The following is a 24,777-nucleotide window of genomic DNA, read 5'->3' on the forward strand; positions in this document are numbered from 1 at the left end:
CAGTATAATTCAGATAGGAGAGATCTTGGGAGGTCTAGCCCAACCTCCTGCTGAAATCATGACCGGCTCTGTGGTCAGACCAGGATGCTCAGGGATTTATCCAGTCATCTGTTCCATGAATGGAGATGGTGTAACCTCTCAGCACAACCTGCTCCTCCTGACAGCGCTCATGGGAATAAAGGTTTTCCTCATCTCCTCTCTGAACCACTCTTGCATTTATTTGTGCCTGCTGCCTCTCAGCCTCACACCTCTTCCTCGCTGTGGCTCCATCTCCTTACTGAGATCCCAGCAGGTACTGGGGTCTTCTGTCATGTCCCTCCAAAGCCATCTCTTCTCCTGACTGAGCAAGCCCCAGTCTCACAGCCTAGCTTCATGGGACAAATGGTCCAGCCACAATCATCCTGGCTGCCTCTGCTGAACTCATCCCTGTTTATTGCTGCTTCCTGTACTCACAGGAGCCTAAAACTGGACACTATTATTCATATGACCTAAGAAATGCTGGCTTTTCTCCTGTTAATGCGGTTCTGGATGATATCAGCCATCTTCGGCATCTTTTGCCAAGGTGCACTGCTGGCTCGTGTGTGGCTCATGCCTAATTTTGAATCCACCAGCACAGGAGGTCAGCAGGAGCTTGCTGCCACTCCAGGGATTTCTGTTGACTGGCCAATATAAGTGCAAGGTGATAGTGCAAGGTGGAAAGAGTAATAGGGTCATAGGCAGTGTTGATGAAATGTGAAGTGAAAGTAAAGCCTGGCTGAGATGTTGTCTTGGGAAAGATGAAATGGATGAAGAATGAAAGAAGTGTCAGTAGGCTTTGATTATAGCACATTTAGACTAAGAATGATTTTGTAACAAATAATTTTCTTTTAGATGCATCTCACGTAATTTGACCACCACTGGATAAGAAACCATCATGAAAAGGGCTTTGTTAAATAGATTAGAGAACAAGTTTAGAATATAGATATTAAAATATCCATTGAATGCTTAAGTTCTTCATATACTTTTTATGATAATTCTATTTGGTGAAAAAAAAATCTATCCAGTTTTAGGAAAATACTTAATTTAATCATAAATATAAGAAGAAAAGAGTTTATCAGTTATAGTATTATGAGGTCATCAGATTTTGAGAGAGATGTTCTTGTGTGAATTTTAATAAACTACTTGAATAACTATCAATTCTGTAGAACAAAGAAATATGGTGAGCAATAGCTAAGTCAGTACTTAATTGGTTCCATGAGTGGAGAAAAATTGCCAAAGAAAAAAGTGTGCTGGGAAAAATCCACTGGGTAAAAGTATAAAGTAGTATTGTTCTTATGTGAATTTTAATAAACTACTTGAATAACTATCAATTATTAATTTAAATATTTATTCCAAGAGCAATTTTCAATAAATTGTCACTTTATTTGAATAATAACTAATAAAACTACAAAGTGCCACTTTTGAGCAATTTATTGCATGTTGATGATGTAGAACTCGGCTTGTCCTGTGTAGAGGTCAGAGTTACCATTCTAATCATAGTTGTTAATGATCAAAGAAAATCCCCAAGCCTTGTTTGTGTTCTTATGCAATAAGGTTGCAGTTAATCACAGAGCTGACATAAAGAAAAGAAAAAAAAAACCACCAAAAACCCAAATAAAAATAAAAGTCAATAAAAATAACAAAATTGTTTATAGATCCTTGAAAATGCAGATAATAAGCTATCTGGACAGAGCCACAAGAAGGACAGAAAATAGAAACACATTGGGGTGAAAGTGGACAATGAATCTGGGAGGAGTCACCAAACAAGAAAAAGTAGGGTGTGCATGCAGGAGTCTGTACACAGCACGAAGCCCCAGGGCAATGCTGGTTAACCAAACCTGATCTACAGCATTCAGCACTGGCTCTATCAGTGGTTAAAATAAAAACAAACAACAACCCCCCCAAAAATAGGCAAGTAAGTAAAGTAAGTAGGGCATTCAGTGCATGACTGGCTGGTACTAGTTCTCAAGCTGAGACTTAGCAGGAAATGAGCTTCAAATAAGCTTCAGTAGTTGGCATAACCAGACTTTTCTCAGTTGCAACTTTGCTGGGTTTGGCTTGCACGCAACCTCTGTCTGAAAGGATTCAGCAGGGAAAGGATGATTGTGTCTGTGCTGGTCCCACCACCTGCTCTAAGGATGGATTCCCACTTCTTCAATCAGTGAATTGTGTTCTACAACTTGCTGCACGCCCCCTCGAGCAGCCTGGCCCTATCTATAGCACCAGGATATGACAGATGCAGCAGCTATCCCTTGCAGCCACTTACTCCCAGGCATCTTAAACGCTGGTGTATTTGTGCAGGATGCCAAGGGTGTGCTTGCATAAGGGGTTATGTATTATGACAGCTCACTGCCTGCTAGGAAGGGGTTTGAAGGCTGGGCCAGGTGGAGGTGGTGGGAGCTGGCTTGCTTCCACCCATAGTGCTTATTGGAGCAGGCCCTGAGATGGTTTTATCATTGAGTCATTTCCAGGTTTTAGCTGGGTGGATACCAAGTTGCTCCATGAAGGATCCGGCATGTGCACGTGGGCAATAGGAGCAGGCCCAACTGACAGCTCAGATGTACCCAGAACTCATGTTTGCCAGGTACTTTAACTCAGTCTTACCACCTGGCAAGCCTTCAAAGTGAAAATAGGCACATCTCATCTAGGAAAGCAAATGTTCACAGTCTTCACTGCAGTATGGAAACCTTCTTTCTGCTAATTTTCAAGTCTCCACATCCAGAGTACTATAAATATTTACAATATTTTCCCATGTGCCTATAGAATGTAAATACCAAACTTGTAGAGAAATCATTAAGATTCCGACCCAGGACATGCCTTTTTAATGCCAGTATAAAAATAAATAGCTGGTAATATCCCTGATCTTATTATCCAGGGACATTGTATCTGTGCTTTAAAAGGCAGAAATTCTAGGATGAAATTAGATAAGAAAAAACATTAACTGAGTGATGAGAACACTTTGTGTTGTCTGCATGCTTTGTGAATGGAACAAGTTCCCTAAGTGCTCAACAGAAGGTTCACCAAATCAGATTTGAGGGGAGGAACAAGGCTCTGCACTTTCTTTGTGTCCTGGCTGAAGGAAAGGTAGGAGGGAGCAGAAAGAAAAGGGTGGACAAAAACTTCCCTCCTTGCACTTGAACATTGGTTCAAGAGCTCTTTGATGCCTTTGCAGCCATGCAAAGTTGATGTAGATTTTCCATTCCTTTCCTAAGGGTAATAGTGGTTCTCTGCATTGAGCTGGCATTCAAAGCCAGACTGGCTAGCACTTCATGGTATGGCACCGCCAAGCCAAGTACAGCATCTGAATTGGCACAGAGTGTGCTCTGTGAGTCTTTCTGTGCCTTGCTTCTTTTTTACAAGGCTTTTTCTACTTGTGATGTGCTACTAAAAGTCTCCACCTGAAGACAGGTTTTTTTTTTCCTTCAGGGTGGGCACACTCTTAATTTTGAAAGTTGAAATAATAACATAGAGTTGTTATCTTTGCTTTTTCCTTTATAATTTCAGCTCATGCTCAAACATTGAAAAACTAAGATTCAGATCCCTACTCTGCTGATGGAGAGCTCAACCCCACCTTCTCCACATTCTAGATAAATCCTTTCTCTACCAGGCTACTTTGGGTTCAGATGCTCCTTCCTTCTATTTCTGGAGTTGTGGCACTATACAATTCTGCCATTTGTTCGTTTGTCTGCATGACTCGTAGCCCCATGGTTAGATTACCTTTTCAGAGAAGGGAGATGTGGATTTGAGCCTCCATCAGGTTCGGGACAAAAGATGGACTAAGTCCCAGGTCCTGGTGAGTGTCCTAGCATTTGTATAATTTGACACAGAGTGGGTGATACTGTCATCTTTGCCTTTGGAGGTACATAAAGAAAAATTACAAAGTCTGTTTGCTATTTTTATGGAACCTCACTTTATTGCAATTTGTCTTATTTTTACATCAAGTACTGGATTGGGATCTTTGTGGAGGTGAAGCAGATGAGAGGTATCAGGTTATGGTTGGTGTGACCCTTGGGATATGTATGTTAGGTCAATCCTCATAAAGCAAATTAAAACCAAACAAGAAGGAATTGGCAAGTCTGTGTGATTTTGGGGGTAGGGTACATAAAGCAGACTTGCTCTTGCAGTGTTGGATACAGAGCCACATATTCATTCTCAACACTACTTCCACCCCAGGCCCTTTTAGGTAGAAAGAAAACAGATCAGCTCTGGAGGAAGTGTTCTGTTGTTCTTTCTCTTCACATGCACATCTCCGGTGTGTCTGTGGCACTTGGCACATTGTAGTCTGTCATCATTCCACAACTTGGCTTCCTGTGGTGTGAAATCATTAGCTGATTTAGGCTTGTCAGGATTGGCTCTGCCTCGTGGTGCAGTGGGAAGACATTCCTGTAGAGATGAGTTCAAAAGCAGTGCTGCCACCTAGACAGCAGATGCCACATCAAGTGGCACTGGCAAATTAGGACACAGACTTTTCTCTCCTCTGACCATCTTAGCAAAACTTTCAAGGTATCTCTATTATATTGTCAATTTCTTGTGAATCTTTCTGGAAACAAAATTTGCTTGGGGGCCCCTACATTCCTTAAATTTGTGTATTCTATACGTTGTTGTCATAAGTTCTTATATGGGTGTGGCAGTTTAATGAAGATGTGGTGAGGAGGCAATGGGCGAAACATTTATTTCAAAAGGCAATAAGAAATGCTGTAAGATGATCTCCTGTCTTTCATTAGATTCTAGTGTGTTATTTATCAGTGAAAATGCCATTGCAGAACGGGTTCACACAGGAAATGAAACTTCAGCAAAAATAGAGGGCAGATAAAATCAACATTCAATTCAGCTCACTCTGTGTAAACGGAAAATATCCATATCATTTTGAACTCAGGGACATGCAAAATCTTTGCTGGTTTAGGGTTTAAATTAACACCTATCTAAAACAGCTGTTAATATGCTTTAGTGGTTCCATGTACTAAAACTAAATTTATCTTCTAATTAAATGAGATAGTCAAAACCTAGCATTTAATCTATCTTAATGAATTCCTAAAGAAGGGATAGTGTTTATTAGCCTCTTTTGACTTTGTTGTATTAAGAATGATAAAGGAAAGGAATTTAAAACTGGTGAGTCTAAATGAGTTTTTTTTCATTTACAAGTGCAATTGTAATAATCCTTATTTATTTCAAAGTAATTTTGAAGGTGATAGAAACAAGTTTTTAACCTTGGCAATTGGATAATCTCAAAAAGGGGTAATGGTATAAAATTACCACTCCCTCCTCCAACACAAAGCAATTATTAAAATTTGTCAACCTGACATCTTGGGATTTTATCTGACTTCTTGCTGCAGAGGCAGTGAACCTTACCAGAAAATTCAAATTAATAAAGAGGGCTTATTTTTGCTACCGAACTTGATGGTCAGCTGTCTACAGATAGAAAATCCATTTGAAAAGATTATAAAGTATGGTGATTTAGAAGATGTGCACTTATTCCTTTCCTTTCAGCTTGATTAGCCTTTTATGCCTCACAATAGTTTGTCTAAAAGAATTGGCAAGTTTGAGGGAGTTTACTCAGCATTTTGAATTTATAACAAAAGCCCACAACATGGAAAGCCCATCTTGGTTTGCTGCAATGCCAACAGCTCTCAAAGCCATGAAATATAGTTGACCATGATACAAAGGAACAAAAAATCTTGAATCCTGAACATATTGAACACATCTGCAAACACTGAGCAATATAAAAAAAGAAAATCACTGGACTTTTAATGTCAAAAATCTGATGGGAGGAACCTATTTCTCCTCTCTCAACAGCACATCCATTCACTCCATCTGCTTTCCTCCCTACTCAAATCAGCATTACTGTTCTACGGGGTATAAGCTGTTTTTCACCTCTCTGAGTCTCTTGGCTCTTCCACAAGTGTTATTAATGTTGGGAGTCATGCTGATTTCATCCCATTCCTAGTAGTAAACACCACAGATTTTGTCTCATCAACACAGGGCTATCCCTGTACTTGTAAATATAGCAGTGCCAGGAACCTTCCTTCAATCCTCTCTGGCCAGCTGGCATGGTCTAGTCTTGTTCTTACAACTGAAGGCTCATAAACAAGTTTGCTACATCCCAGCTAACTATTGGGAAATAGTGCATGGCTTTTCTAACTCTGGGCCTAAGCTGAGGATCTGTTTGGGAACCGGCCAGGGCCTCATACCAGGGACTGTTTCACTTTTTTAACAACAGAGAAGGCAAAATCACAATGTCAGCGTCGGTCTGCCAGTATAGACATAACCAGGTGGATTTCTTTTTAAGATCTTCCTGCATCTCTTTCTGGATCCATAGTCTTCTGGAGCTGGTGGGAAACCTTCTTGTGGGGAACCTTCATCTCTCTGCTCCCAGCCCAGGAAGTAGCACTAAAAGCACAGGGGGGACCCCTTAAAAAATATTTCTTCAGTATCCTTGTCCTGACTGTGGAAAAGGAAGAGAAGTCTGACTTTTGTTGTACAGGGACAGTGTTACTTCTTTTCTACAGACAGTGTCTTTATTGTCTGTCCCTTTTGGGAAGTCAAAAATTTAAAATTTCTCAGGGGTCAGAGTCTGAAAATTTTTCAGAAGGGAAAACAGCACAGCACAGCAAAGAAGTTAATTTTTAGAAGATTCATTTCAACTAACACCTTTGACAATCTGGTAAAATCTTACATGTTTCGTAGTAAAAGATACTATTTATTTATTTCAGAAAAAGCAGGTTAACAGCCTGATATTTCCAACCCAATGCAAAGAGAGCATTATGAGAGCTGAGGCAGCACTTAAGTCCCACACAAATCTGACTCCCTGAGATTTATTTCTGTAAACTGTCAGCCACAAACTCCAAATAATGAAACTGAAGTGCAAAAAAAAAAAAAAAAAAAAAATTCCTCTATTACAGAATATCTTGCATAATATTAAGCCTCAAAGATTTCCATTTCTAATTTTATCGTAGCTTTTTTTTTTTTTTTACTTTTTGTCACACAGCAAGAAGGGCAGAGCTGCCACATCCTTGCATCTTGTGATGTGGTATGTAAGTCAGCTGAGTCCTAGTGTGAAAAAGAAAACAAAGCATTTCTAGTTTGCCCCAAACACTTCTTTTAATTGTACATTTAATTCATCATGGGCCTGTCAGATTTCAGACAACGGAATAAACAGGCTTTCAGAGATGCTGATGGCTCCAAGCATGACTTTTTTTTTTTTTTATATTGAAACAGTTTTTAGTTCCGTTTGTTTGCTACACAGTATTTTCCTCAGTGTTGTTTTTATGCTGAACTGAGACTTGGCACTGTTTTCCATTGGAATGTTACACTGTCATGTAAGGTCAAAAGGGAAAATGCCACTCGGTGTTTCCCAGTGATTGTACACATGTAACATTTCCTTTCATTGAACTCAGCTTTTATTTCTGAGAATAACTGTTATTTTAGCTTGCATCACTGCAGATATTATTAGTCATAAACCTATGCAGCTATTTGTCTTATGTTCAATAGTCAAAGAAATCCTTCCTTCCTTCCTTCCTTCCTTCCTTCCTTCCTTCCTTCCTTCGAAAATTCATTCTTTTATCTGTAAGCTCTTTACAGATACAACACTTTAGTACAAATCTATTATAGTCTCTGCTAGAATCCCTCCAAGTAGTGTCTAGAAGCTTTTAGAGAGGGAGAGGATTGGATTCATTCATTCTTTGATTTATTTTGAATCACAGCCTTTTGAATGACAGAAATGCAATGCCCATTACCTTGGAGATGGACACATCTGCAAATCTGTTAAATAACAGAGTATTGCTTGCACAAGCTGTAATTTAAAGGTTGAAAAACCTTGCATCATCCCTGAAATATAAAACCGCAGATGCTGTTTCCCAACTCTGCATTTTACAAAGCTCTGAGCCAACTTTTTAAGTAAGCCCTTGTGTAGTCCTGTTCAGTCCTTTTGAAGAGAAATTAAGGGTATCTTTTTTATTTCAGAGTGAATTCATCTGAATGGAGACAAATTAAGAATATCTCTCTTTTGTTCTATTTGATTGCTGGAATGTCAGTGGAAAATGAATCTTCTTCATTACAAAATAATTTCCTTTTCACACATGACCTTGTCTGAATACATTTTTAAGCACTTTGCACTTACCTAGTGCTATATTACCATAGGTCTCTGGCTGCAATAGCCTGTGGGTTTATATCAGAGGTGAGATGTCATAGGACTCCAACTCTCTAAGATAATTGTGAGGGTTTTAATTATTTCTGAAATGTCCTTTAAATCCCATTCGAGATGGAGGTCCAGCTAAAATTGAGTCACACATCTCAATTCATGATAAATGATCTTGATATGATTACTCTTGCTGTTCAAACTCTTGCAAGGCAAGCAACTTTCTGCAGGAATGTCATTAACCACAAGTAAAGGAGGCTTGATTATCGTTTCTACTATATTAAGGTTTCATGTTTATACCAAGCAAACTCTCCAGTCAGTTTCAGTGAAGCACAGTGCACTTGGAATGGGCAGGTATGGCTCAGTAAATACCCCTGTATGCACATCAGCTCTGGTTTTACAAGCAGTAGATGTGTGTTAGCATGGCAGTGGCCCAGGGTGAGTATTCCCACCTCCAAGGGAGGGCCAATTCCCATAAGTGTAGTGCTACATTAAAACTGCATTGCATTGCAATTGGGCTAAAGCAAGCTGCAATATCTTCACACAGCGATGCATTTCAGGTACATTCACACCCAGATACATGCAGCAGATAGAAACTGCTCATCTCCAAAAGTGTATTTACACTACAACATTGGTGAACCTTGTGTTTATCCCAGGTTCCAACACCTTTTATTGCAGATGTGTTATTTTAGTCTGATGGGGAGCAGGGTGGCACTGGAGTCCATATTATATAAAATGGATATGGACCTGCAATACAGGAACCTTCATGATTTGATTGGGGTATGGAATACAGAAAACACAAGTCCTCTCCCACATTATAAAAAAGCTGTCCTTTGTTTGAAATATTCCTGGATCAAACACCAATTTCTGCATGATGTGGCCATTTTAATTTTCTCTCCTCTGCAAAAAAGAATCTATTTTTTATTTAGGTACCAGTGTGAGATGGGTGGTCAGAAATACCTTGACTATTGAACAACTTACAAATGGAATACAAATAACTTTCACTAATTTTGGATGGCAAAAGCCTCAAAGTTCTAAAATTTAGCTTAAAACTGGAAATCAGCTTCTCTGTTGCTACACTTTGCAGTGAAGTCATAATTGTGTGTTTGACATTAGTCTGTTGCCATGGATAGTAGGAATCAGGGTAGGATGTGATGACATTAAAAGGTCACTTCAATCTCTAATAGCTATGGTTCTGGAAATGACTAATGGCATTGTGCTGCTACAAATGTAGAGCTGGAGCAACATGATGAACTGTAACTGACTCTTGTATAAGCATAAATACCTCTGAGATTTAGAAGAAAGGATGACAGAGCCCTATTAAGTGAATGGGTTTATTTTTCATCTTGCTCTTTTCTGAAAGAGATTGCATACCTGGTCATTGGAGAGAGTAATTTATTTGGTACAAAAATGTAATAGCAAAATGGGTGTATCAATAAATGTTATTTCTGGTATAAATCTATGATTGTATTTAAACAATTAACTCTGGATAATTATTTACAGGGGATTTACTTGGACCAATAAACATCACTATTTTGGTATCTCAGAAATTTCAAGACTCTTTTAAGATGTGGCTCTTCTCATCTGATCATAGCAAATAAGGGATAATGTTTATTTTCAGAAGGAAATATTTGAAGTGTCTAACTGAAACCACGGAGTTCCTGCTTGATTTGGAACAGTTGGGCTTGATCTGGCAGAAGAACATGACCGAGTCATTCTGAATTGTTAGCACAGTCCCGGTGATGATGTCAGAAATCTTTAGGGGATGGGAAGAGATGGAGCACAGATTTCTACTACAGAAAAACTGTTAAAACAAAAATGAACTCAGCATATGTAAATTGTGAAGGCTGTTTTGTAGAACTTTTGTGATGCTCTAATATAATCTTTTTATTTACTCATGCAGTTCATCAGGAAATTTAAAAAAACCCCATATATATATATATATATATATATATATATATAAATCAAATACAAAGTCTTTCCACCATCCCTCTCCCTTTTAAAAATATTTTCTTCCACTTCCCTTCCCTTCTATTCCCTTTCTCCCTCCTTCGCTTCCTCCCTTCTTTCCTTCCTTCTCTAAATTTTTTTTGTTGAAGGCATTCTATAATCTGTCCTTCTATTAAGCTGGCCATTTTACCACTTAGTTGTGTAACCATTTTCCATCTGCGATGTATTTATTAATCAGTCAGTGTTGCCACATGTTTCATTGCACATTTTGCATTCCTAAGAGCTGTTTGTAGGTGGTTTCCTGTGTTTGCAAATCTGGACAATCCAGCCCAAGCTGCTATTCACTGCTGCTGAGAAAAGTGGGAATCTCCTGGCCGTTTGCAGAGGCAGTTGCACTTTGCCTGTAGCAGGAGAATAACCAAAGGAAGAGTAAATCCTTGCTTTAATCTCGAGTGCAGAGGTAATTTTTTCTCCAGTATTAAGTTTCCTTCTGAGGATGCACAACTGCACCATTGGAGCATCTGTCTTGTGTCTTGGCACATGCTAGAGATGATCAAAGCAGCAGATTTTGTTTAAAGAAATGGAAAAGCAGGGTTGCAGAATATCCAGGGATGGGTACAAAACCACAAAGCAAGGAAGAATCATAAGAACCAAACTATATTAAATGTGGTTTTTTCAGCAGTTTTCCAGTATGCAAAATGACAAGGTAGGTCAGGTGACACAGTTCTGAAATAGTCCAGTCACTTGTATAGGGCATGTAGATTTGGGCATGTAGATTTTTTTTGCTATCCATTTTTCAGTTCTGTAGATAGTCAGTCTAGCCATTAAAATAGTGTTGCTATTTTCCATGGCAGTGAGAAGCAGCATTTTTTTACTAATATTTTTTGTTACTTATGAGACAAATTTAAACTCTTCTATTAAATGACAATGAATAAACCTAGGCATCTGTTAATGAGAAAAAGATTCTCAAAATGAAGCTGATTTCATTCATACTCATACTACTTTTATACAAACATAAAATTGTGTCAAGCAAAGCATTTCCGTAGTATTCTATAATTAATGAATTAATTTAATGTCATCAGTACAGAGAAGGCAGACATTCTCAATACACAAATAATCATTGAAATACGTATTTTAGGCACCTAGTTCTTTTCAGGAACTTGAGCTCTCAAGTATTGCTTGTGAGTAATCATCAGTATCAGTAATCTCCACAAGATTTATTAATGCCTTGCTAAAAAGCACTGGTGTAACTGTCCAGCACTGTTTTTCTTTTCATATAGGGAGATGAAAATCCCAAGCTCTGTCATCATCACCTGGCTTGCATCCAATAATTTGAAATTAATTTAAGTGATCAAGAACTGGGCGTGAACTTCTCTTAAATATCAGGAGAGTAGGTAATAAAATAAAACCAATCAGTCAAATTGTAGCAGCTCTTTACTGTGTCCTCGTGGGAGGAGAGGGTGAGATCACCGGTTCTGTGAAGCTGAAGTGACCAGCTGACTTCTTTGTCTGCTCGCCTGCGTGCGCTCCTCTGGCACAGCAAGAGACAGGCATTGCTCCCTGCTACCTGGGCTTTCCCATGGAACCCTCTGCACAGTGCAGCTCAGAGACCTGGTGACAGTTCATGGCTCCATAATTTTATTTTTTCTTACGTCGCACCTGTAGAAAGAAACAGGTTAATTAATGGGAAGAGTGATGCACAGCTTTGCTTCTCACTGTTATGACTCTGAGCAAGGCCCCGTGAGAGCACTGGGAGTAATTATGTTATATTTCCTTCTGGTTTAGCTACCAGGCCTGGATTTGTTCACAGCAGATTTTACAAGAATTTCTTGCCGTCTTTAAGACTGGCATATGTCCTCTATGTCTTGGAATACTTTAGGATGTTTAAAATTTGTAATTTGTAATTGTAATTTCAATTCTGAAGAACAGATTTGCTGAGCTACCTTCTATGAATGAAACAATTGTACCTCTGGGTGTTTTCAATTTTTTTCTCTTAAAGTTTCATGTGTCCCTACTGCATTGTAATGGATGACATGATTTTGTGATTTCTTTATTCAAGACCAAAAGCAGTTGATTTCAATTTATACACAATGTGCATTTTTATTATTTGTCTTCTCTAGAGTGATAGAAGGTACAGAACTGTACAGTTAACACAAAATACTACAAACTGAATTCTTAAAATACAAGTTATACTTCTATATATTGTGTGTAGTAAGACAAGATTTCCTTTTTCATGTGCCAAATAGGCTTATAATTAAAGCACAGCTATGAGAAGATATGCTATCAGTCAAAATTCACCTTGGTTTTGAATTGTTAATCTAAAAGCCATCTAAATGAATTAATCTAAATAAAACAATGAAAGAGGAGTTGTGTCTACTTGTAACTGAAAGTCTGTTGTAATTTCCTGTACTTTGAGGAAGCACCAGTCGAGAATTCCTCAATAGTTCCTGTAATTTCAGCTGGAAAGGAAAATATTTTTAAGGATCTCCAGTTAGAAACTGCAGAGAGGGACTTAATACACTGTAGTTACTCTGAATTAAGATTAAAATGTTGCTTGATAGACCCTGGCTTTTTTTAGTAGCAATTATTCTGAGTGCATGATAATACTTGTAAGTAACTGTGTGTGCTCTAAGCTCTCCACTCCTTGATATGCTCTTGAACTTGTGCCATTTTGTACGGGTCACTGAATCAAAGGTTTTGATGGGGTGACAGAGGACTGACATTATAAAATTAACACGTCCTGAATTACTATCCAAGAAACACAGACTCACAGACAGTGTATATTTTTAGAGTTACACTCATTGTTGACTGACATTAAATACACTCTTGTCATATTAAAATGCTGTTAGGGCTGCTACTTAATAATTCACTGTGATGTTGTGATGGCATATGCTAAATATTCCAAGAAATTTTCAGTTTTGAACTAGTTCAATAAGAAAGGGTTGTATCAACATAATGTATTATTATATAAATGGTATTTTCAGTGCTGTTCACTGAGTATTGTCAGATACTGGTCTATTTGGTTGTATAATATCATTACAGTTTATGATATCCGAGACTCCTAAGAGAAATTTGATGCAGAGACAATTAAACACGAGTACGTCAATGCATGTGCACACCTGTGTATGCAGAGCTCATAACTAATTGCTTTCAGTACATTTTAGATACCAAGAAGAAGACCAGCATCCAAAAGCTAAGCAAGCCACACAGATAAACTCCTTTTTGCTTTAGGTAAGTCTTCAACTTCTAAATATGCCTTACAAGCAGCTCTGCATCTAAGATGCTTGCTTACGTTTTAATCAAGTGCTGTCAAACATTTTGTTGGCTAAGGGAGAGATTAACCTATAGCTGTTTACTCAAAGATCCAATGGCAAATAAATTTTACAGTGTTAAGGGATGATGGAAAATTATCTGAGAACCATTTGGGAGTTCTTTCATGCCCTGCCAGTTTGATGACCTAATGAGCAAATTTTTTATGCCCTGTATATGGATTCTGCAAATATCTGGTTTGCAGATTTAGCATCACTGCAAGGATCCAGTTTTCTGCTATCTGTGATAAATGTATACTACAGTGGCTGATAAATTAAATTATCCACATTATCTTACAAAAATGCATTCTAATATAAACAAAACTCAGAGCAGTTCACTGGCCTTTACAGGATGTCAATGGCCTTTACAGGATGTCAGAGTAAAGATCAAAGGGTTCTTTTTAATCCTAAAATATTTTAGGGACAAAAATGCACAGATTCATAAGTGGATAAGTAAGTGATATAAGTAGCCACTCCTGGAGGAATACTGACTTCACTGGAGTCAGTCTTCTTATTTCTTTCTGTCTTCTTTTCTCCTTGAATTTTCTTAATAGACATTCTGAAAACTGTATTTATATCTGTTTGTTCTGCTTATTTGAGCAGGTTCTGAAATGAACTCACTAGCACAGGTAGCAGGATTAGGCAGAGACTGCAAAGAATATAGCCATGTATGTCTATATTCTTTCTATCTATCTATCTATCTATCTATCTATCTATCTATCTATCTTCTTTCTGTCTATGACCACCTTATTTCTAAACATTTGAAACACAAATTCCTGATGCCCTCCCCTGCAAAAGCACAGTAGCAGTTTGTCTACTGAATATATTTATATTTGTTTAACATTCCATATATGAAATTCCATTTTTACTGTGTCGATTAGTAGCTTCAATGAATAAATACAGCTTACTGATGGTCACCTGCTTCAAATCCAGTCTGTCTGGAGAAGATATTCTACACTGCCAAGACTTGTGTGGCATGTGTGATATTAAACCCAGGAAAGCAATTGCTATCCTCCTGATGTGTAGCATAAAGACATACTCTAGAGAGCTCAGCTGAATGATTCTTGCTTTAACACAGCTACTCACCTAAAAAAAAAAAATATAGTGTGTTAATATTCCAGATAACAGTATTAGCTGGAATTTCACTTGATCAAAGCAAACAAGAATATAAAAGCAGCCTGTTTGAGGAAAAGGACAGGGAAATTTGTCATGAGGGGTTTTCTGGTAGAAAATACTGGCTCCAGATGGAGGAGATTTAAAGAAGTGGCCAGAACAGTACAATGGAGAGGAAAAAAATGGGTTCTGTGGGAAGTCTCCTCCAAACTGATGTGCAGAGTCTTGAGGCAATGCCATTATTCTATGGAGATCAATGGGACTTTTCTCTTGGCTTTAGAGCAACCAGGATTTCACTTTTGATGCTTATCGCTCATGCTTGACCTTGCAGGCAAGGAACTCATTGCAATTTCAAGTGCCTCAAAAAAGAACCTGTGCCACATGACTGCTGGGCTGAGTATGAAGCCAGTCTTTATGTGTCAGAAAGGCAGAGATACACTTAATGCAGCTGAAGTGCTTTAAAGTCAGATTTCTGTATCAGATCACTGTGTTTACAGAGCAGGAGGAAAGCTGGGCATGTCTGGAGTTATCCCACATGTTGACTCACAGCTATCCTATTCAGAGCCAAAACCACTCCTAGTAACACTTCCAGTCACCAACAGCAACTGCCAGCCAGCAAAAGCAGATAACAGCAGAGGTAAACTTCCAGTCTGCTTTAGCCTGAAAACTTGAGTCTTGGTGGAAAAGGGATTTTAGCTGTTGGAAGTAACTGGAGGCACATCAGGCATCCTCTATCCAGCGGTCAAGTCTTCAAAGGCTTTGTGAGCAGTGGAAGTTTTTGCATCTGGAAGACTCTCCTGAGCTACAGTCTTCAGCGCCAGAAGTGGTAAGTCTGTGTTGTAGCAATAAGCTTAGCTAAGGAACTTAAAATGGAAATTAATTTGAAATAAAAAAAGAACATATGTGTTTGACTTGCAGTGTTTTCCATATAATCTCTGTTTAATTTACAAGTAGAATTTCCCCTGTACTCCTGCCATCTGTAATGTGGGTTCTGACTGTCCTGAAAAGTACTTTTTCCCATCTTATTTCAGAACCAGTACATGAATTCTTTAAGCTGCCGTCATGAAACTGTTCAGTCATGTAGCTAGACTACTAAAAAGTCCCATTGATACAAAATCCAGTCTCTAAATACTTAGCAGATTTGGAAAAATATGATAAATTGAATGCATGCCAGTATCTTCTGACAATATTTCAAGCAGAGATGTTAGTGAATGTATACAAGAACCTCTTAAAGATGTCTTTAACAATTCCTGTACTTTATTTAGGAATTCATCACTTTTCAGTTGTAAGTGAAGGATATGTGACACTCTTTTATTATATTGCAAGGAAATTTTAATGCTATTTAATGTGTGACTTCTCTAAAAGATAACCATAATTGTAAGGATTGGGATGACCACCTCATGAGGGACAAAGGACTAAGCTAGACACTATTTGTCCTAAGTAATTTAATTAGTTTTTAAACTATTTTCAAAAATCTTTGAGGAAATAAACAGTATCCCACTGCCAGGTTTAATTTAATGGCAACTGGCACTGAATTCCTCAAAACCTTTCCAGAATCTAAGGTTATACTTTGTAATTGCATTTATATCTTGACCTATCTAACCTTCATTTTATATATCATGCACAAACTTCCTTCAGGATTGTGGACAGTAGGTTTATGCACCTATCTGATATTAGCTCTGAGTTTAGCTTAGCATTTGTTCCTACAGAGTTTAGAAAATGTGTTTGAAATAATTTAATGTAACTTATTGATTGTATTTACCCAGTAGATAGAAGATTATATTTTCTTGGATCTAGAACAATAGTCTTAGTTACCCCCAAGCTTCAACAGGTTTCAAGTTCGGTTCAGATTTTGACTTGAATTCCATCAGTATGAATACTTGCTCTGGCATCTGAGTTGATTGACTAAGTCACCTCAGGCAATTGAAATCTGCTTCAGTTCATAAAATTGGCCTGAGATATGAGTTATCTGGCCTCTTGGTTAAAAGGTGGGCATAGATGCAGAACTTGGGCAAACATGCATAATGAGATTGAGCAGCTTATGGGTAATCACCAAGGTTTTAGCTAAAGAAAAAAAAAAAAGAAGAATTTGGAAGAAGTGAAAATTAAATAGGGTAACATTCACAAATGAGACAACATGTCATGAACTCTAAATAAAACTAGAGATGTCCTTGCTATTGTACCAGCTTCTCAAGCCAGACCTTTGAAGCTCTGCAGACACTACTGAAAGGGTGAGGGATGACTAGGTCTGGCTCTTTTGAGACTGTACAAATCATGGCTATATCCTTTCAAATGGATAGTCTTACACCATTGATCTTGGAAGTAAGATGAGAAGGCCTGGATGTCCCATCCTGACCATGAATGCTTGGACCAGAACTGCTGTGGTGTGTCTCACTTCTGCTTTGTGGTTTCCAGTGCAATGCCACATCATTCCTCCTCATTTCTGTGAGCTTTTGCTGCAGTTGCATATGAACTTTTCTGTAGCCAAGTTTTCCACAAGCAACATAATATATAAAATATGGCTGCCATCCAAAGCTAAATATTGTTCCTGTTCTCTTTCCTGAAATGAAAAAAAAAAAAAAATAACCCAAACCAAAAAACATTATGATAGAGTCTCCTAGAACTGTCTCATAAAAGGAGCAAAATTAGGGTGACTTTTTTAGCTCTGTTTTTCTTGTTGCATAAGCAAGTGAAAGGAAAGCATTACATTTCTATTGTCACTATTTTGTTTGTTTAGAATCTATAACAAGGAAATGGCAGCAGACAAAAGCAGCAGTATATGTTCAACATAAAATTTTGCAAAACTGCAATAGCAATAGAGGAAAGATTGCTATGTGCCCATGGAAATATTTGAAGAGTAGCCAACAGAAATGTATCTGAGCACTCTGAATAAAGGTATCCCAAAATTTAAAGCAAGAAAATTTAAAATCAATTTTAACAAGACTAAAGATAATATTTTCTCTTATTCGTGTGTGAAAGAGGATAGAATGATAGAAGCCCCCCAACAAAATGAAGTGGATTTCAGCTGCCATTCCTCCCTTCTGGGATCTGTCACGTTTGTTGAAAAAATCTCTTCCATTTGTTGTGTTGAAGGGTTGATAACGGGTCTTATTTTCACTGCTCTGTTTCCACCTAGTGCTCAAAGTACACATTGCACCAAGCTGTGCGTATGTTCTAGAACCCAATTTGGCAATTCGGTGTCGCTCTCTGTTTTCAGAGAATCTTCAGTACAAATAAGCAAGTGTAAGATTAAATATCACTTTTATAAAAAGCACCTGTTCCCAGAATAAAGTCTGTCAAGTGTCTGTATGTTCTTCACTGCATGATCTGTGCAGAAAGAGGAGTGTCAGTTCTTTGGTTTAACTCTTAAAATTCCTCTTGTGGATTCATTTTTGGTGGTAGTTCTCTTGTTAACTGAAGACAAATGAATGCATGTGAATAAAAAAGACCACACTGCAGTAACTGAGAGACATTAATTTTGCTCACAGGCAAAAGTGTGTGCTCGGGATGCAGACTAGAAGGGATAGCTAAGACACCTGGAGGCTCTGAGCTGGACTCCTCTCGATAGTCTTTCCCCATATAGTTCAGGGTATAAAGCACCTTTCACAATTTATAACAATCATAACTTTTGAGTAACACAACTGGAGGATTCAAAAACTTGATGGTGTTGTAGGATGAAAAAGTGGAGAGATTTTGTGATGGACTATGAAATCTGTATTTTTTTCAGGCGGTTGAAAAGAGCTAATGACACAGCTTGTGGATTTACCTTGTCAAATGTAGCAGGGGTCTTATGGACAGATGCAAGCATACCCTGACAGGACAAGTGATTTTTTTAAATCATTTTCAGGTCCTAAGACAAAATTTTGATGATATATATGGTTATAAAAAGCAAAATAGCTAAATAACTCTGGGCTGTACCACAGGCACCATCTGAAAAACAGAGGATGGTTATTTCTCCTGGTGTCTGGCGTGTGGGAAGATGGAACCTCCTGTTCCACAATTTGTAGTTTGAACATTTTCTTTAGGAAAAAGGCTTAAGCTCCTGCATTTCCCTTGTGCTTTTGCTTTGAGCGTGTGCAAATATGGATGAGTTAATGCCCAGACTAAGAAACTGCAGTGTCCTTGATTTAGGAGAGCGTGGTAACCTCTGGTTTAACAGGTAGGAGGCAGCACAGCTGTGGCCACCTTTTCCTGGGTAAAAGGAGTGTACCAATCACAAACGAAACAACATGTCATAAACTCTGGATAAAACAAGAGAGGCCCTTTTGTACTACACCAGCAGTGATAACATTTGTTTTATAATAAAGCTTCTGCATCTCCTCTGGTGTATTATGTGTCCAGCACTGACTGCTGCATTAAGCCTCCCTGAAAACCTGTAGAGCACCAAACTCCTTTTAGGTCATCTGGATATTCCTCTCCCAGTTTAGATGTGAGGCAGACACCAAGATACTTGCTTCAAGCCATGCAGATACCCCTACAGAGGCATGTATGTATGTCAGTAGGGAACTCCAAATGCAGTGATCTTCCTACAGAGTTGACATTTTTCTGGGTAGAGGAAACAGGCAGGCTGAGGTTTTTTTTACAGTTCCAGTTTTAGATTTAAATTTCATTTTACAGAACTTGTCTAATCTTTCAAAAGACTAAGTGCATAGAACTGTATAGGTCAGCATTTTTTCTAGCAGAACCTCCTTGTTAAAATACTGTATCTTTTTTACCACTGTGAACATTGCTATGAACTCTGAGCTACAGAATCATTCAAGTTTACACCAGTTTCTGTTTTGCAACCTTCTTGCTTGAATAGCAAAATCAAAATTTATTTACAGTCAAATTCTCCTAATTTGTGAAATAATTAAGTAGTGCTTTTAATGGAGAATGCACGGGGAGGTGTAAGTGAACAGTACTATTGTATTATGCTGTTGCTGCCTGAGCTCTGCATTCCTGAAAGAAAGTTTCCTGCATTGAAGCATAGGTTTGCTTTGGTTTGAGTCCTTAAATGATCTGGCAGGAAGTGTGAACTAGGGAAGGGATTGCTGTGGATGTAACTGCAGTATAGAAGGCAGCCCTTGAAGAGGTCTGTGAGAAAGTCCCACCCCTCTGGAAGCAGCTGTTCTTGTCTTGGATCATAGTAAGGTGAGGGGCTGTTTTATTCTCTACAGTTGCCCAGTCAGGTGAAGACTATCCAAGCCTTGTATTATTTCAGACAGAGTGTGTCTTTCCAAGGGGATGGAACATAAAACTTTTTTAGAGGAGGAAAACCTACTCCCTGTGTCTGAAAGCAACTATCAACTGGTGCAAGCAGAATAAATTATTTTTTGAAAGAATGGGAAGACTCAGTATTATCCAATATAATTAAAATTAGCACTTTTACTTCTAAATAATCTTTTGTAATAACATGTTTAGGGTTTCTTGCCATATCATCCTTCAAGGAACTGCTCTTGGCAAAATAAAAGCTTATTTCCTTACAGGACTGTATTTATGTAAATACTTAATAGATGATTAAATTAAATTAGCACTATGTCTCCTCTTCAGACTTGTCTATATAGTCCTGTCCTGTGATCTTTGCACTAATGAGTATTTGGATGAAAATATGTTTGGGTTTTTTTTGAGAGAGAGAGTGTAGAAAATTAAATCAATTAAATAAATTATCACACTTAAAAATGGGGGCTAACAGTGCTTCAATATTCGTAACATTTCAATGGCAGTATCTTGGTTTGAATCACTCTATTCTTTTGCAAAGGGTGGTAGGAAGAAGTGCCCTTCTGCTTTTAATGTTTTCCTTTAGAGAGGCATGGACACATTAGATTATACCTACCCACCATCCAGGACAGTAATTTGTTTCTGACAGAGCCTGGAGGGAGATGCTTCAGCGGATGGTGCAATAAGAAGTAAGTGCACTGCTCTTCCTCTAATATTAAAGTAATACATCTGTCCATACAGCTTGAGCAGCCTCCTGAAAATTCATCTTGTGGTGCCAGAAATAATGAATAAACCCTTCACAGATTTTTCTGTGTATTGCACTGAGTGATTCTGAGCTACAGCAGAAGCTCTCAAGTCTGATCCTTCCTTGAATCTTCAGTGTAACAAAATAGAATGGCTGCTGTGACTTGAAGGCACTGCATGGGGCTGGGAGGCAGGGGCAACAATTACTGGGGCACATCCCAGTCCAAGACCTGTAACAATTCACACCTGGACATGCCTAGGTGTGTTTACTGAAAATCACTATCCACTGAGAGAAGTGAGCAGATTCTTCTTTGTGTCTGTTATGAGGGAGTAATCTAATCCCTTGTGTTTGTGCTGCTTTGTGACGATTTCAGAACTTGCACTTTTCTTGGTCTTAATCTCAACTTTCTCCCTGAATTTATGGGTAGAACTTTTGAACGTCTCAACAATAAAAGTAAAGAAGTTCGAGGGAGGTCAGACATAACCAGAGGATATGTGACCTCACCACACCAGTGACTTGTCTGCCACTTACACTCAAAGCTGAGTCAGTCCATCTCTGCCTGCCTTAAGGAATGCATTGAGCCAGGGATCCCTGATTATGGAGCCACCTGAAATTCCCTTTCCCTTTGTACAGTCACCTAGGAGTGGTCAGTGCAGAATTACTGAGGGCAGAGAATGTCTTACATCTGCCTTGCAGGAGCCTTATTCTGAACTCTAGCCATCTGGAACTGGAGACAGGTGGGTGTTCACCACCATTTCCTCAAGGTATTGACTAAGGACCACTCCATTAGCTACAAATTGATGAGAAAGTAATACAAGGGACATGTGGCCACCTTGGGATCAGAGACTGCATGAACGGCCCAGGGGCCAGAATTGAGATTCCTCCTGATTGTACGGTGGCACACTTTTCAGGACAACTATAGAGAAAGCTTGTCATATGGAACTTTAATTTTGTACATGACTGTATTTAAACTCAGTAAACTAATATTTGTATTATACATATATTAAATTTACTGTGGAATTAAAACACATAAAGTAGTGCTTAAAGTTTCACTCATCTGCATACTATCTATGAAGTCTGCTTCTAGTGTGTGGTCATATATTTACCTGAATGCATATTCTGTACCTTGTTGATAAATCAAAGCAGTTGTTTATTTTACCTTCCACAGTACTACTGCTAATGAGATACTGTACATCTGTACTCAGATTAACTTGGATGTTCATCATGGAACAACTTCTCTAGTACTTACACAAAACTGCAAGTGATTAAATACCTCAGTGGAAATACTGCAATAAAACATGCCTATTTATTATGTTCATCTCCTTTGCTTCTAATACAAACTTATGCTTACATTTAAACATCTTCCTGTGTTTTGGGCTTCTAATATTCTTTCTTTTTGCAAACATTTTAATAGTAATTTCTGTCATAACAGAAGAATGAAAATAAATCAGTACATTTTAGTAATTACAAGAAATTATTTAGAAGGTGGTAGTGAAGATGGTTTACATTTCATTGACTTTATAATTATAGAGTTGCCAATGTATGGGTGATTACCTCCTTCCTTCTTGTTTGTTATTAAACGAAGTGTTCAAGGAGGCCCTTAATTTTTTTCTGCATGGTTGTCAGAGATGGGATGTGGCAAGAATGGAACAAAATGAGGAAGGAAGCAGGTTAATGCTGTCACATGAAAAGAAGACCTATATAATTAAAGACAGAAAGCACGGGCTTCTTTTCAAAGTTATTAATTCTGGCTTGGTCTTCCCTCTGGGATAGTAACAATTTATATATGGTGTACATGCTGCTTATGGAGAAGAGATATTGGCTTTCATCACAAGAAGCAGGATGGTCTGTGCTTTAGATGGTTGACTCTAATCTGGTAAAGCCACTAGTGCTGTATGCCAGGGCTTAGTGCTGGGGCTGATACTGTTCTCCATACTTATGAGTGATCAGGACAAAGGAGCCCAGTGCCCCTTCAGCAGATTCACAGCTGGTACAAACGGGGCAGACTGGCTGGTGTGCCAGTGGTTGTGCTGCCATTCAGAGGGACTGAAACAAGCTGGAGAGCAGGGCAGAGAGGAATCTCAGTTGTAGCAATGGTAAAGGCAAGCCCTTATATCTGTGGAGGAATAACCCCAAGCACGAGTACAGAGTACAACCTGGGGAGCCACTGGCTGGAAAGTTGCTTTGCTTAAAAGGTCCTTGGAGTGAAGGTTTTCAGGAAATGGAAAACCAGATGACCATGAGCTGCCAACACATCCTTCATGGCAAAAAAAGGGCAGCAGCTTCCTGGGCTACATTAGTAAGAACACTGCCAGTAGGATCAGGAAGAGGATCCTTTTTTTCTTCAACATTGGTGAGGCCATATCTGAAGTACTGTGTCCAGTTCTGGATTACTCAGTACAAAAATGATATGGTTCGCTGGAGTGAGTCCAGTGCAGTGATGATTAAAGTACTGGAGCACATTTTACTACTCTGGAGGTCAGACAGCTTCTTTTAAACCTCAAGTGACAATAGTTCTTGTCATTCAAATCCCATCCCCAAATTTTACCCTTCCCAGAAGTGCCTGAAAGATATCAAAGGCCACTAATATGAAAAAAGTGTTGATATCAGACAAAGTTACTCCATATGGAAAAGAACATGTAACAATTGGCAAATGACCCATATTTACCAAATTATGTTTTTACTAACCTTTCCCAGATGTATGCATGTAGAGGTCTGAACAAAGTGTGATTTGTAGATGAGAGAAAAGCTAATGCAGTACTTCAAGAAACCTTGGACACCCTCAGAAAGGCTGTAGATGTTTCCTTCTAACTGTTAGAAAATCCTTTCAATTGAAATCCTGAGGGACACCTCTTGTATTAAAAACACTGAAGCTGTTAGGGCAGGGAAACTACTAATAACAATCACTTGTAACAATATAACTGAATTTAGAGAGAGGTTAAAATATTGGTTTTGAGGGTTTTTTTTGGTCCCAATAGTTACTAAATTAAGGTGCTAACTTGAAAGGGCTGGTTTCCTGACTGATGTAAGCCATGCAAACACACTCTGGCAATGGAATGGACTTGGCCTACCTGGAATATTTTTCTCCACATGCTTTGCTTCTGTTCTTTTGATTATGAGACTTGCAGTGAATTACATCTTGATGTTTGGTGATCTGACCAAGGCAATCTAAGGGACTAGTTGGAGAGCGCAGACAAAGGCAGGACAGGCCAGGCACAACTGTTACTTTCAGTGGGAATGTGGTACTAGATCAGTTTAAACTGATAAAGAAACCACACCCTTGCTGTTCACTGCAAAACCCATTGTCAACACCCATTTACTGGATCACTGCACTGTACAGTTAGATAAATGATAGAGATACTGGTTCATGACAATCTCTGTGGTGTTTCCTGGACATGCAGTACCTGCAGTGATACCTTTGGCTGTTAAGGAAGCTGACCTTGCAAAAACCTTAAAAAAAATTGTATGGAGCGGCTGTATATGCCCTTGCCCTCATGCCCAAACTTCTGAGCATTGCTTGTTTGCAACATTGTCTTCAAATCACTTGGTTCCCTTGTTTGCAACTCATCAACCCTCTTTTCTCATCCTCTGTGTTTGCCTTTATTTGCTCCTTCTGCAGCGTAATTCAGATATTAATCTGTCCCAAACACAAGCCATGTGGAATGAATAGCTGACATACCATGCATTGTTCATAGCACAGTTCTCATGCAACACCACTGCTCATCCTGTCTCTCTTCATTTGATTGCAGTTTTTCTAAAGTGTAAAATTTCCAGGCAAAGAATTTTCTATTTTTTACACAAACATCTCTACCATTGCTTAAAACAGAAGGATACATTAATCTGCATTTACAAGGACACTGTTCTTGAAACCCTTCATGGACACTGCATGGAGGATTTGCATTGTCAGTATATGAAATCAGACTGATCTTTGACCTTTGAGATCCTTTATTGCTTACTTCTATTTTTCCTTTGACATATTTTTCTTTCATTCTTATTTCAAATCCTCTTCAGTTACTTTGATACCTTCTTCCAAATTTCAGTCTCCCTCTGCTCCGTGTCTTCCAAACAGTGGCACTTGCAAGTCACAACTCCACTCTCCCCTTTTCATGGGCTAAGTGTTGTTCTGGCAAACAATGATTTATGAGCATGTCATGGTGCTCCCTTATTACCTTTGGAAGGGGGAATATAAAAGATGCATTTACTCAAATACCTAAATACTGAACAGGCTTCCTGGGAAGGGTCATGACACAAAACCTGCCAGAGTTCAAGAAGTGTTTGGACAATGATCTCAGTCATGGGGTGTGGTCCTTGAG

At 38.6% G+C, this 24,777-nt stretch overlaps 1 protein-coding gene across 1 annotated transcript in view; it reads left to right on the forward strand.

The window, feature by feature from the left end:
* Positions 1-2,533: 2,533 nt before the first annotated feature.
* SCEL (sciellin) overlaps positions 2,534-24,777 on the forward strand; it is a 78,424-nt gene continuing 56,180 nt past the window's right edge. The window contains exon 1 of the mRNA XM_041419932.1: positions 2,534-2,602. Coding sequence (XP_041275866.1) covers positions 2,534-2,602 — 69 coding nt within the window. The remainder of the gene's footprint in view (positions 2,603-24,777) is intronic.

The sequence above is a fragment of the Onychostruthus taczanowskii genome, unplaced genomic scaffold (assembly GCF_017590055.1).
Source record: "Onychostruthus taczanowskii isolate IOZ18803 unplaced genomic scaffold, ASM1759005v1 scaffold62, whole genome shotgun sequence".
Classification (NCBI taxonomy): domain Eukaryota; kingdom Metazoa; phylum Chordata; class Aves; order Passeriformes; family Passeridae; genus Onychostruthus; species Onychostruthus taczanowskii.